General features: G+C 43.0%; 1 protein-coding gene across 1 annotated transcript in view; it reads right to left on the minus strand.

Moving 5' to 3' along the window:
* Positions 1–14,449, minus strand: part of ZZEF1 (zinc finger ZZ-type and EF-hand domain containing 1) — a 499,621-nt gene that overhangs the window by 401,205 nt on the left and 83,967 nt on the right. The window contains exons 7-10 of the mRNA XM_082244777.1: positions 9,481–9,597; positions 9,223–9,401; positions 6,585–6,683; positions 2,834–2,925 (exon numbers count right to left, since the gene is read on the minus strand). Of these exons, the coding sequence (XP_082100903.1) occupies positions 2,834–2,925; positions 6,585–6,683; positions 9,223–9,401; positions 9,481–9,597 (487 nt within the window). The remainder of the gene's footprint in view (positions 1–2,833; positions 2,926–6,584; positions 6,684–9,222; positions 9,402–9,480; positions 9,598–14,449) is intronic.

Genomic DNA, 14,449 nt, shown 5'->3' on the forward strand with positions numbered 1-14,449 from the left:
CCCTCCCCACTCTGTCCTCTCTCCCCCCCCCTCTGTCCTCTCTCCCCCGTCCTCCCCCCTCCCCACTCTGTCCTCCCCCACCCCCCCTGTCCTCTCTCCCTCCCTCCGTCCTCTCTCCCTCCCTCCCTCATCTCTCCCTCTGTCCTCTCCCCCCCTCTGTCCTCTCTCGCCCCCCTGTCCTCTCTCTCTCTCTCTCCCTCCCTCCCTCTGTCATCTCTCCCTCCCTCTCCCTGTCATCTCTCCCTCCCTCCCTCTCCCTGTCATCTCTCCCTCCCTCCCTCTCCCTGTCATCTCTCCCTCCCTCCCTCTCCCTGTCATCTCTCCCTCCCCACTCTGTCCTCTCTCCTCCCTCCCGTCCTCTCTCCTCCCTCCCGTCCTCTCTCCTCCCTCCCGTCCTCTCTCCTCCCTCCCGTCCTCTCTCCCCCCTCCCGTCCTCTCTCCCCCCTCCCGTCCTCTCTCCCCCCTCCCGTCCTCTCTCCCCCCTCCCGTCCTCTCTCCCCCCTCCCGTCCTCTCTCCCCCCTCCCGTCCTCTCTCCCACCCTCCCTCATCTCTCCCTCTGTCCTCTCCCCCCCTCTGTCCTCTCTCCCCCCCCCCCTGTCCTCTCTCTCTCTCTCTCCCTCCCTCCCTCTGTCATCTCTCCCTCCCTCCCTCTGTCATCTCTCCCTCCCTCCCTCTCCCTGTCATCTCTCCCTCCCTCCCTCTCCCTGTCATCTCTCCCTCCCTCCCTCTCCCTGTCATCTCTCCCTCCCCACTCTGTCCTCTCTCCTCCCTCCCGTCCTCTCTCCCACCCTCCCTCATCTCTCCCTCTGTCCTCTCCCCCCCTCTGTCCTCTCTCCCCCCCCTGTCCTCTCTCTCTCTCCCCCTCCCTCCCTCTGTCCTCTCTCCCCCCTCTCCCTCTGTCCTCTCTCCCCCCTCCTTTTGTCCTCTCTCCCCCCTCCTATTCTCTTCTCCTCCCTCTGTCTCCTCTCTCACCCCCTCCTCTGTCTCCTCTCTCACCCCCTCCTCTGTCTCCTCTCTCACCCCCTCCTCTGTCTCCTCTCTCACCCCCTCCTCTGTCTCCTCTCTCACCCCCTCCTCTGTCTCCTCTCTCACCCCCTCCTCTGTCTCCTCTCTCACCCCCTCCTCTGTCTCCTCTCTCACCCCTTCCTCTGTCTCCTCTCTCACCCCCTCCTCTGTCTTCCCTCTCACCCCCTCCTCTGTCTCCTCTCTCACCCCCCCTCCCCTCCGTCACCCCCCCCCTCCGTCTCCTCTCACCCCCCTCGATCTCCTCTCTCACCCTCTCCTTCTGTCTCCTCTCTCAACCCCCCCGTCTCCTCTCTCACCCCCCCTGTCTCCTCTCACCCCCCCTGTCTCCTCTCACCCCCCCCTGTCTCCTCTCACCCCCCCCTGTCTCCTCTCACCCCCCCCTGTCTCCTCTCTCACCCCCCCCCCGTCCACTCTCCCTCTCTCTGTCCTCTTCCCCCCCACCCTGTTCTCTCCTCCCTCCCCTTTTTCCCCTTCCCCCAACCTCTCTACTCCCCTTCCTCTGCCCCCCCTCTCCTTCCTGTTTCATTGTCATGTATAGCATAAAGTGAAAAAACTGAACTTTTTAAGCCTTCCAAACTATCTCAGGGCATAAAAAGAGGCTCTGTAGGTGCTGCATTCCACTTACCTACCTGGTGGAAAATTCCCCCCAAGAGCTCTATCATATACAGGTCTAGACCAGCCAGAGGATATGGTCAGGCTCCAATGGTTGTTATTGGTTCATAACTTTAATGTATGGCTTCCCTTACAAGTAGGGTGGAGAGGGCGGGCATTCTACAACAATGGCTGGTCAAGAATTGCATAATGGAACACCCAAGGTTTAGGGGTTCCGAGGTATGCGACCATACAACCGCCAACAGATGGGACATGGGAACCTATGGATGATGTACCCGCTCCAGACTTTGCTGGACTTTGTCAAGCACTCTCTCCTCTCCCGTGCAGCCACCGCTAACTGACACAGGGGATCACCTGACCAGAGCTAAAGCTCCACGGTTAGGGGGCGCATATTATTTGCCTTGCCCTGGGCGCCGACAACCCACGCTACGCCACTGATGACATTTAAATACTGACATCCATCCATGTTGGGATATACTACATCTATTGCTGGCCTGCTGCCTGTTATATAATATTATAGTGAGTGACACCAAATGCAGATTCTACATGTGTCTTTTTTATAATTCAGTTGTAGTGCCTTGATCATGTGTATATAAATAATGTGGTGCATTCAATAGCGTAAACCAAAAAAAAGATTAGAAATTGCTAATCAGACAATGGCAGATTGATCCTTCTATTAAGCTGTTGCATCAGGTTTCTTAAACCTTTGCATGCCTGCGCTTTATTTGATAATGACTAAGCCCCTCCCCTTCATGACATTGTAAAAAAGAGGAGGAGCACAGGTGACCTTAAAATTATGCCCCCTCCTGAAAAATGTTCTGCGGATGCCCATGCTTCTCAGTGATTGGTCTGTTGAGGCTGTTTTGACAGTGGGAGGAGAGAGGGATTTACCAGCTTTTGTTTACACATACCTTTTTGATTTTTTTTTAATGTGAAAATTGCAAAAACTTTAATACAAATCATCTGATTGGGGGGAATTTAATGACTGGAGCAGACAGAATCCTAGCATGGCAACCAATCCGCTTCTAGATTTCATTTTCAAAGCTTAATTGAATAAGCTGAAGAAATCAAATAATTGGTTACTATTGCACAGCACATTCTGTCAGCTCCAGTTTTATTAAACTCCCCTCCGTTGTGTTGTTATTTTTATGCTTTTAGGTTTCTGTACAGTTCATGTCAAAGGAACAAACTTACCCTAATCCTCATCTGTGTAACCTGGAAGGCTGACTCCGTGCCTGAAGAAAGGATTATGCTTGCTCTGGTTTTTCCAGTTTCTGTCAGGAAGCCTTTAGGTAACAGAATACATATTTGGATAGACAAATCAGAATGCTGTAACTATTACCTTTCAATGCACAATATACTTGTATGATCTCATTTTTCATCTGTCTAGGCCAAAAGGTATTATGGCATAGGACCCTAAACAGCAATACTATCAGTTTTTAAGGTTTTTGGCTTCAGAACACCACAGTGAAAATTGGCTAAATTACTAATTTTGGGGTTCAAAAAAAAAAAATAGATGTCCACCTATCATTCTATGCTAAATGAACATTGCTTTTAATAATTTAGGGTAAATAGTCCTCATTTATGAAACATCTAATATACTACACTTCCTCTCTGCTTTAACTCAGGCAAAGAAAAAATAAAGCAAAAGTTAATTGTAAATATTAGCCAGTTTTGAATGAACAAATAAAGTTAGAGACTTTAAAAAAGGATAAAAAAAAAAAACAACTTCTACAACCTGTGTAAGCAAAAAAAAAAACAAAAAAAAAACATAATATTTAGGCGCTGATACCTCTACATTGTGCATGAAGTAACACTAAAGTGCAAACAATAAGGTGCAAATCTTTTCCAAGTCCATGAAAAAGTCTGTATGAATGAAGGAATTTGTCCACTGTTCAGGGCTGCCCTTCAGATGGGGGGGGGGGGGGGGGGGGGATAGAAGCTACTTCCCCAAAACATGTAGAGAGAAAACAAAGAAAAGGCACCTCTGAGCATGGACTGAAGCAGATTTTATTACAACAACATAAAACTAACATTCAAATTTGTGAGCTGGAGCATATCAGATGCCCAAGGGAAAACGTCAGGAGGAGACAGAGCTGTACAGGTGTCGTCCCGGGGTCTTCCTCTCTGTCATGCTGGTTCCGGCAAGATGATGGTGACGAGCGGTGAACTCCCAGCTGGGAGCGAGGGCTGGGACGCACGGTGGAGGGCAGCGTGTATCCTCTGATATCACAAGCCCGAAACGCGTTTCGGAACATGCGCAGTAGGTGGAAAGGACACTGCGTGCTCCTTTTTCAAGCTGATGTGAGCGAGAAGAGCTCTCCCTATTTATAGATCTTATAGGCACCATAAAATGGCCAAAATTGGTAGTGACGGGGAACACAAAAATAAAATAGGCAATTACAATACAAGTAAATGGCCAATAGTATATAGGTGGGCATGGGACTTAAACGTAGAGCACCCTCATGATAGAATAGTGGTATAACAGGGAAAAGAGATTATAAATACCATGCCCAACAATATTTGCAGGATAATGATTAATACAATATATAAAGATAAAACCGTGGATATAAAAAACCACTGTATGTAAAATATAATTAAATAGCCCCCAATATATGTTACTGTGTGGGCTGTACAAAATAAAATATTAATTCATATAGTAATCAATATAAAAGAAGACAAACATAGAAGGGTAATAATATGGAAATAAATTGTAATATTTAAAAAAAAAAAAAAAACAGGGATAAAGAACAATAAATAATAAAGATGATAATGAAAATCAACTAATTGGACATCTTTGATCAATTGATTAATGGGATGCATAATATAAAACAAAAATCCAAACAATCGTGCACATGTATACACAGTGGACACGCATGTAATGCCTAAAAGCATACACATGCGCACAGTAGACAACCATATAATACCTGGTGGTGATTCCCGAATGATACACTATGGTAGTACTAGATCCCAACTAATATGTACAATGAATTGACATAACTATTATTGGACTAAACATTGACTTACTGGGTCCTGAAGTAGAGAAAACACCACCCTCCTTATTAAAGGGAAAATCATTTCACAAATTTAGTATATGTCTCTATGTATATAGATACCAGTTGGTATGTACCAATGTAGAAAAAGTCTGTGCAAAAGTGCTTTTGTTAAACATGGAAAAAATAATTTTTCCACTATATGTAAAACTTTTACACTAAAAGAAATTTATAACTGTTCTTCGGACCATGTTGTTTATTGCATTTATTGCCCATGCAAATTATTGTATGTGGGAAGAACTATACGCCCCCTTAGAAGTAGATTTGGAGTACATAGAAGATTAGTGGAAGGAGGTAAGGATAAACACTGTGTCCCACGCCATTTTCTGGAACATCACAATAAATCTACCTCTGGGTTGGAAGTTTAGGTGATTGAACAAATACTTAAGAGTTTACCTGAAGCTGAAAGATTCCACAGGTTATGCGAACGGGAAATCTATTGGATATATTCTTTAGATTCTTTGTCCCCAGGAGGGCTGAATGAGGAATTAGAAGTGGCCACTATCTTATAATTATTAATATTTTTATAATGATCCTTTGTTTCTTTTCTTTTAGGGTCTTTCTGTATATATACATGGTATCTATATACATAGAGACATGTACTACATTTGTGAAATGATTTTCCCTTTAAAAGGAGGGTGGTAGTTTCTCTACTTCAGGACCCAGTAAGTCAATGTCTATGGTCAATGTCTATGGTAGTGATGTAAATTCATTATACATATTAGTTGGGATCTAGAACTACCACAGTGTATCATTTAGGAATCACAATCAGGTATTATTGGTTGTCTACTGTGCGCATGTGTACATTGTGGCGCATGCATGTGTATGTCCGCTGTGTATACATGTGCACGATTGCTTGGCTTTTTGTTTTATATTATGCATCCTATTAATCAATTGATTGATCAAAAGATGTCCAATTAGCTGATTTTCATTATTATCTTTATTATTCTTTATCCCCTTTTCTTTTATTATTATTATTATTTATTTTCATAGAATTACCCTTCTATATATGTCTTCTTTTATATTGATTACCATATTAATTAATTGTTATTTTATTTTGCACAGTCCATTTTGTACAGTCCACACAGTAACATATATTGGGGGCTATTTAATTATACAGTGATTTTTACCATTAGAGTTTTTTAGATCATCGATTTTATCTTTATATATTGTATTAATCATTATCCTACAAGTATTGTTGGTCATGGTATTTATAATTTACAATCTATTTCCTCGGTTATACCACTATTTTATCATGAGGGGGCCCTACATTTTAGTCCCATGTCCACCTATATAGTATTGGCCATTTACTTGTATTGTAATTGAATATTTTAGTATTGTGTTCCCCGTCACTACCAATTTTGGCCACTAGATGGAGCGCATAAGATCTATAAATAGGGAGAGCTCTTCTCCCTCACATCAGCTTTAAAAAGGAGCATGCAGTGTCCTTTCCACCAACTGCGCATGCTCCAAAACACATTGAGGGCTTGTGACAGAGGAGCCACGCTGCCCTCCACCGTGAGTCTGAGCCCTCACTCCCAGCCGGGAGTTCACTGCTCGTCACCATCATCCGGCCAGAACCAGCGATACAGTGAGGAAGACCCGGGACAGCACCTGTACAGCTCTGTCTCCTTCTGACGTTTTCGTTGAATGTGAGTTTTATGTTATTGTTGTAATAAAATCTGCTTCAGTCCATACTCAGAGGAGCCTTTTCTTTCTACAACCTGTGTAAGCACTGGTTTACTAAAGTCTCAATATTAAAACTAATCAGCAAGACAGATCATTTCTTAGATTTTGATTTTTCACTAAGAAACCCCACAAGAAGCTAAAAAGGAAAAAAAGCATGAATTTCTGGGCTTAACACTCAAATGTAAAACGCTGCGCACACACACCATCTCCTGTCCAAGGTTCCACCAGTAAGTTTTCTGGTCCAGATTTATCTTCCTTGCCTTTGACATCGCAAGCTATTAGAGTAAACTGCAGTGGTCTTCCTGGAATAAAAAGGGATGTGAATTATTAACAAAGCACACATTTAGACAGCAAAATATATTGTTCCCTTTTTCTGAAAACACTTATAAAGTGACTCAGTTTAAGTTTGAAAAATAAATGGAGCTAACGTGTTTGTTTCCACCTAATTTTGACACCACACAATAGTAATATTTTAGAACTTATAAACGCAAATTCCAAAAAAAGTCAGGACACCGAGTCAAAATTTACAAAAAAACAATGCAATGAATTGAAAATTTCATAAACCAATACTTTATTCACAATAGAAAAAAACAGAAAGCATATAAAATGTTTAAACTGAGAAAATGTACCATTTTATGAAAAAAATAAGATCATTTTGAAATTGTTGGCAGCAACAGGTATTAAAGGTGGGGCAGGGTCATGTTTACCATGGTGTGGCAGCCCCTCTTCTTTTCAGAATACTATGTAAATGTCTGGGAACTGAAAAGAACAATTGCTGGAGTTTTGGGACAAGAATCTTGTCCCATTCTTACCCGATATAAGATTCTAACTGTTCAACAGTCCTGGGTTGTCTGTCTTATTTTTCAATTGGTGAAAGGTCTGAAAGCATTCAGGCCAGTTAAGTAACTGGACTCCTCTATTTCTAAACCACACACTGCAATATGTGACAAGCATGGTTTAGAATTGTCCTACAGAAATATGAACCCCCATACCATCAGAGATGGACGCTTTTGAACTGAGAATTTCTAACAAGATGGAAGTCCCTCTCCACCTTAGCCTAAAAGACGCACGTCAAAAAAAAACATGTCAAATTTTGTCTGACCACAGAACAGTGTTCCACTTTGCAACAGACCATTTTAACACCTTCCCGCCCGGCCATCAATATGCTATTGGTTTAGTTATCCTGACTGGGCATCAAAAAAGAGTCCTTTGGAGTACAGGCTCGGTGCCATTACCATGTGACCACTGTGACCAATCACAGCAGGTCACATGACAGTTGTAAACAATGAATGGCTTCCTTTCATGCGATGTACAACCATGTGGCTAGCTGTAAATGGTCAGTGTGATCACATGGTAGACAGGGCCAATCACAGCCCATCTGTACAATGTGAGTAGCTCTGGCCAATCGCAAATAGTCAAAACAAAGCAGACTGAATTAATCAGTTTCATTCAGCAAAATGCTTGCATATAGCAATGTAATGCACTGCTATAAGCAAATAATATGTTAAAAAAAAAAAAAAAATATCCTGATCACTTCCCTAGAATAGCACAATGATACTATGGTAACATTATATTGCTCTGGTCACAGTGTCTTTAACCACTTAATAACCGCCCAACGACTATATACGTCGGCAGTTTAAACCTAAATACCGATGTTATGGCAGCAGATAGCTGCCATAACCCTGGTATTTTTTTAAACTGCGGGCGGTCGGCTTTCTGAGATGGGTGGTCCCAGCGGCGGATTTGCCGCTGGATCAGCCTTCCGGGGCGGCGGAAGAGGTGCCCCCCTCCCGCCACGTCCCGGTACTTTTCCCCGCTTACCGCCTGCCGGCAGCGGGGAAAACGATCCGGTCCCGGATCCTCACAGACAGGATGTCGAGTGAGGGCAAGCTTGCCCTCGCTCGCAGTTTACAGGTCAGATTAAAAGTGGAAAAAGTTTTGAAATTATTTATCTTGGTCTCATTTTTTTCACATCACAGAAACCTGACATTTTAACAGGGGTATGTAGACTTTTTATATCCATTTTACATTAAACTGTGTTACTACTGACATTTGAACTGTGTATTAACGGTCAGTCTTATGTACTGTAACTAAAAGGCCAGTAGTGAGGAAGAGTGCAGAGGTCAGAAATAAGTGACAGAGTGTAGGGGACAGCAATACGCAACACAGAGTGCAAAGGTCAGGAATAAGAAACAGATTTCAGAAGTCAATAGTAAGGAACGCAGAGTGCAGGGGTAAGAAATAAATAACCAGAGAGCAGGGGACAATAATAAGTAACACACAGTGCATGGGTCATGAATAAATAATTCAGAGTTCAGTAGCAACTAACTCGGAGGTCAGTTGTAAGTAACACAGAGTCCTCTTACTAATGATTTCTTTCGCTCAGTGATTCCCCTCGCACAGGAAGAGAAACCCTGATGGAGACCGAGTATATGAATAAGGCACCTCACACTCCACTGGGATTTCCTGCGCTAGTTGGCTTTGTGATGTTAATCTGCAGTGCTCAGTGAGAATACAGTGTGCTTTTTTTTTTTTTTTTTTTTTTTTTTTTTTTTTTTAAGACTTCTGAAGGTTTTATGAAACCCCAAAGTTCATCACAGAAGTTTATTGTAGTAAAGTTTTATGGCATCTAAGTGACGGGCACCAATAAATAATGTAAATGATTTTAATCATGATATCACATTTAGCCTGAATAAAGTGCAGAGGAGATGGATATGAAGCACACGTGACAGTATGAACACTTGTAATGTACATGCTAATCAAAGATATGAATAAACACAGCTTAAAAAAAAAAAATACAATTATAAGCACTGTGGCAGCCCCACAAAAAAATTACATTACCATATTTATAGAGAAGATTAATTCTAACAGATTCCATTGAATCTATAAGAGAGGCAGCTTTGTACTGTAAATCCAAATGGTCCATAATGGTACAAAGAGAGGTGATCACTTTAGCAATACTCCCTCTAGCCAAAGCAAATGCCAAGAGATCTAAATCTACCGCTGGAGTGGGGCAGCAGCTGCAAAAGAAAAAGCAAAATACCGTAAGTTTGAAAATAACTTTAGTAATCAAAGTAATGTTAGTCAAAAGTCAGTTACCTTGCAGTCCTCAAAAGAAAGCTATTCACCTCTTCCAAAATATTTGGTGATAAAAAATTTGGAAACTCTGCAGTTCCTTGCGTTAAAGAGAGAGGTATCATGTGCTGTAAAGCCTTCCTAAAAAAAGAAAAAGAAAAATTATAATTTTGAAAAAAGGAAAAGAAAAACTCACAAACCACTTACATTTTTCAAGTCACAAAGCATGCAATAAGACCAGCATAAAAGAAGGATCATCAGAAGTTAAAAGGTAAAAGGGCTTTTTGAATCCCTCAGGGACCCAGTGAACAAAATCTGTGCATGGGTTCTCAAGCTGCGTGGTCAATCTTGCCCTCCAACACTATCCAACCACACAGGAGCAAGGAGAAAGACTTCTGACAGTTGGCAGAGAAGGTGGTGGCGGTAGAGACACAGAGCACATACAGCCCCTGCCTCCTCTCCACATCTGCAGTCTTCACCATTTAACCTTGTGCCTCCTCTGCTCCCTTTGTATTGTAAAAAGACCTAACTCACACAGCTTGTGCTGTGCTGTGATGGTGTCAGGTAAGCAGGGCTGTCCTACACAAAAACACAAGCGAATAGTTTTTCTGAATAGTGCTGCTCTTCAGCCAACATCATTCACAACACAAGCCACCAGGACTACATTAATAGCTTTTGGCTTGTGTTGTGAATGATGGCAGCTTGAATAGCTTTGTGGCATAAGCTTATTTTGGGGAAAACATTCATCGGACAAGGTTTATAACCTGTATGATGTTTTCAGATTATACTCCTTTAATACATTGGGTTAGCAGAGGAGATGCTTTTCTACTGCATATGGCACCTAAAGGTTTTGTCCTACCCCCAGCCTGCGACTAGACAGTGAAAGGAGAAGCAGCAGACTCATCCCTATTAGAACATATTTGTTGCAACACAATTGACTGGTTCCTTGTACTGCTTCTCTCTTTCCCAGTTCGAACTCACTGTGGTGCATCAACGTGTGTTGTGGCTTGCTGCAACACACATGCACTGTGGTCTTAGTGCATGGCGTGCCATTCAAATTAAGGACAATGCAAATGTAAAGCACCCATCAACCATCTATTATTCAACTTATGTTGTGAAACAAGTGGTTGACAAACCATGATATACTCAATCTCAAAAGTATTGTTTTCAGTCATAATACAATAACCTCAAAGGGAACTCTCAAAACGCTTACCCATGCATACCAGTGAATGTACCAGGACCAGGTAAAAGCTACATGGGCAGGTCCCCCCCACCACAATCCCACCTTTCCCAATGAGGAAGCAGCAGAATCATCTGGAATTCAGCTAGACCCACATAAAGTGCCTCCCCTCCTCAGAGATGAAGTCCATCTCGGATCAATTCCAAAAATATTAAAACCGGGGATATCAAGACATCTTCCCCAGATTTAAGTAGATATTCTTCTCCAAACATATTTCACATTCACTTAATCCATTGCACATTCGTTACACTGCTTGCATTGTACTCAAATTTGACTTGTAATCACAGCCTCTTGCAGCCCAAAATACAGCATAACTGGGTGCAGCCCCAGACCATGACACTCCCACCACTATGCTTGACTGTAGGCAAGACACATTTGTCTTTGTACTCCTCACCTGGTTGCCGCCACACACACTTGACACCATCTGAACCAAATAAGTTTATCTTGGTCTCATCAGACCACAGGACATGGTTCCAGTAATCCACGTCCTTAGTCTTCTTGTCTTTAGCAAACTGTTTGCGGGCTTTCTTGTGCATCATCTTTAGAAGAGGCTTCCTTCTGGGACAACAGTCATGCAGACAAATTTGATGCAGTGTGTGGCGTATGGTCTGAGTACCAACAGGCTGACCCCTGGCAGCACTCATACGTCTATTTCCCAAAGTCAACCTCTGGGAAGGATGCTGAGCACATGCACTCAACTTCTTTGGTCGACCATGGCGAGGCCTGTTCTGAGCGGAACCTGTCCTGTTAAACCGCTGTATGGTCTTGGCCACCGTGCTGCACCTCAGTTTTAGGGTCTTAGAAATTTTCTTATAGCCTAGGCCAGCTTTATGTAGAGCAACAAGTCTTTTTTTCAGATCCTCAGAGATCTTTGACATGAGGTGTTATGTTGAACTTCCAGTGACCAGTATGAGAGCGATAAAACCAATTTTAACACCCCTGCTCCCTATTTACACCTGAGACCTTGTAACATTAACGAGTCACATGACACTGGGAGGGAAAATGGCTAATTGGGCCCAATTTGGACATTTTGCTTAGGGGTGTACGTACTTTTGTTGCCAGAGGTTTAGACATTAACAGCTGTGTGTTGAGTTATTTTGAGGGGACAGCAAATTTACACTGTTATACAAGCTGTACACTCACTACTTTACATTGTAACAAAGTGTCATTTCTTCAGTGTTGTCACATGAAAAGATATATTAAAATATTTACATAAATGTGAGGGGTGTACTCACTTTTGTGAGATACTGTATACACAAACCTATATATACATACACACACACATGTGATTCTGCACTTCCGCCTGCAAGGGGCGTGATAATAAACAGCAGAAGCCGATCTGCGGGTCCCGGGGACTCGATGTTCTCCGGCACCCACCGATCATCGGTAAAACACAGACAACTGAGACATGCCTAAGGAAACAAGGCATATCTCATTTCTAAAGGGGGGGGCGATCCGGTGTGTCTGCAAAGCAGGGACTAGACTCGATCTAGTGCAGGGTTTCTCAACTCTGGTCCTCAAGGCACACTAACAGGTCAGATTTTACAAGTATTACCCTGGGGAGATGCAGACTAGAATACTGCAATCACTGAGCAGCAAATTATATCACCTGCGATGTATTTTAGTTTTCTTGCAAACCTGGCCTGAGGACCAGAGTTGAGAAACACTGATCTAGTGAAATTGACCCTAGTGAAAGCAGCACAGTGTACACAAAAGCAATGGCTAACCCCACAGTTAACCCTTTGCTCACCCTAGATGTTTAACCCCTTCCTAGCCAATGTCATTTATACAGTGACAGTGCATATTTTTAGCACTGATCACTGGATTAGGGACACTGCTTCCCGCAAAGTGTCAGTGTCCGATAGTCTGCCACAATATCGCACTCCCTCTATTCGTTGCAGATTGCCGCCATTACTAGTATTAAAAAAAATAAATTAATAAAAATTCCATAAATATATCTCATAGTTTGTACACTCTATAACGTTCATGTAAACCAATCGATATACACTTATGGGATTTTTTTTTTGGATGTGTATTCTAGCAGAAAGTAAAAAAAAAAAAAAAAATTCCCCTCAAAATTGTCAGCCCTTTTTTGTTTTTAGCACAAAAAATTAAACCGCAGTGGTGTTCAAATACCACCAAAAGAAAGCTCTATTTGTGGGGGAAAAAATTACAAAATGTTATTTGGGTACAGTGTCGCACGGCCGCCGAATTGTCAGTTAAAATAACGCAGTGCTGTATCCCGAAAAAATGGCCTGGTCATAAAGGGGGGTAAATCTTCTAGAGGTCAATTGGTTAAGGAGCTCAGGCAGTGCTCAACTGCCCCTTTTTTTAAGCACTGACCCCTCTACTGAGAGCATACATAGCTCAGAGTACAAAAAGATTTGTCATTTGAGAACGCACAATTGGATTTGGAATCCTGCCCCTCTGCGGTTATTGCGTCTGAGATTGGTATTGTTCACGTGCACTAATACACATATTTTAGGTTCTTCAACTCATTCACCGTCTTCTAATCTCACAGTCTCCTAATCTCACAGTAGAAGCATTGCACAGTAGAAGCATTGCATCTGAAATAGTGCAAGGTAAAACCATGGGAGTATCTGATAAGGACTACCTATGTTAGGTACTGGGTGCTGCACAGGCACTCACCTCAGCACTTTGTGCAATGCATGTAATCAGCCACAGGGTACAATACAGGTCTAGGGTTATGGTCCATCCCTATAAAAACACAAACCCTGAAGACCACTTTGGAGCAACGAACAACCAACGCGATCCTGTAATCCAGGACTGTGCCTTAACTGAGCAATTATAGAAATTACCTTCTGCTTTTTTGTGGATGCCCTAGAGTAGGGGTGGGAAAAACATTTTCCCAGGGGCCACATGAGAAACTGGGACTGTTGGGGAGGGCAGCACTTAATTCAAGTAACTACAAGTGAAGTGAAGTCAATTTCCCTCTGAAAACCTCTGACTGGAAGGAGAGAGCCTGAGATTAGTACAGTGGGCATTTCTGCAGATCCTGACCTGGAGTGAACAGCTGCACAGCTTCTGTGGTTTGCAGCATGTAAGCGCTAGCACAGGAAAAACTTGGCCAGGTAGCAGTGACGGGAGAGACGTCAAGACGTCTCCTAAGCAGTGCTTACCTACAAGAACCGAGCCAATGCACTAATCAATTCCTTTAGGCTCTCTCTTTCCAATTCTTGCAGCTCTCCACGTAGACATCTGTCAGCATTATACTTTAAGCATGTCAGCTTCCTTAGAGAGGAAGCTGAAAGGCTCAGAGAGGCTTGCTAAAAGCAGATACATCCTGGGCTTGATAAAGACAGCCAAAGGGCTGCATGTGGCCTAAAGCCACAACTTATCCAGGTTTACCCTAGAGCAAGTAATGTCAAACATCCAGAATGACCCTAATCTCCATTTATATGTGCAGAATTTTTTTGGGGGGCACTTTACAAATGTATAAAAAATATTACAGGAGGCGAGGTTCTACTTTTACAGTGTTAAACCCCAATTCCCACCCCTCCTCAGGAGCCCCTACCTCTTCAACAACAAAGCCTAAGGTCAGCCCTGCCTTTCGACACAAGACTTGGGCCACAATGTAGGATGAGTGGGGTGAGGTCTGTTACAGTTTGCCTCTCTCTGGGTCACAGATATCCTAGACCTGTGGATTCAATTGGTTGTTTCAAGGAGGTACAAAATAGAGTTAAAAACTTTACCATCCTCACCAATGCAAGGACACCTAATCAGGGTGCAGTT

The sequence above is a fragment of the Pelophylax lessonae genome (genome assembly GCF_965119305.1).
Source record: "Pelophylax lessonae genome assembly, chromosome: 2".
Classification (NCBI taxonomy): Eukaryota; Metazoa; Chordata; class Amphibia; order Anura; family Ranidae; genus Pelophylax; species Pelophylax lessonae.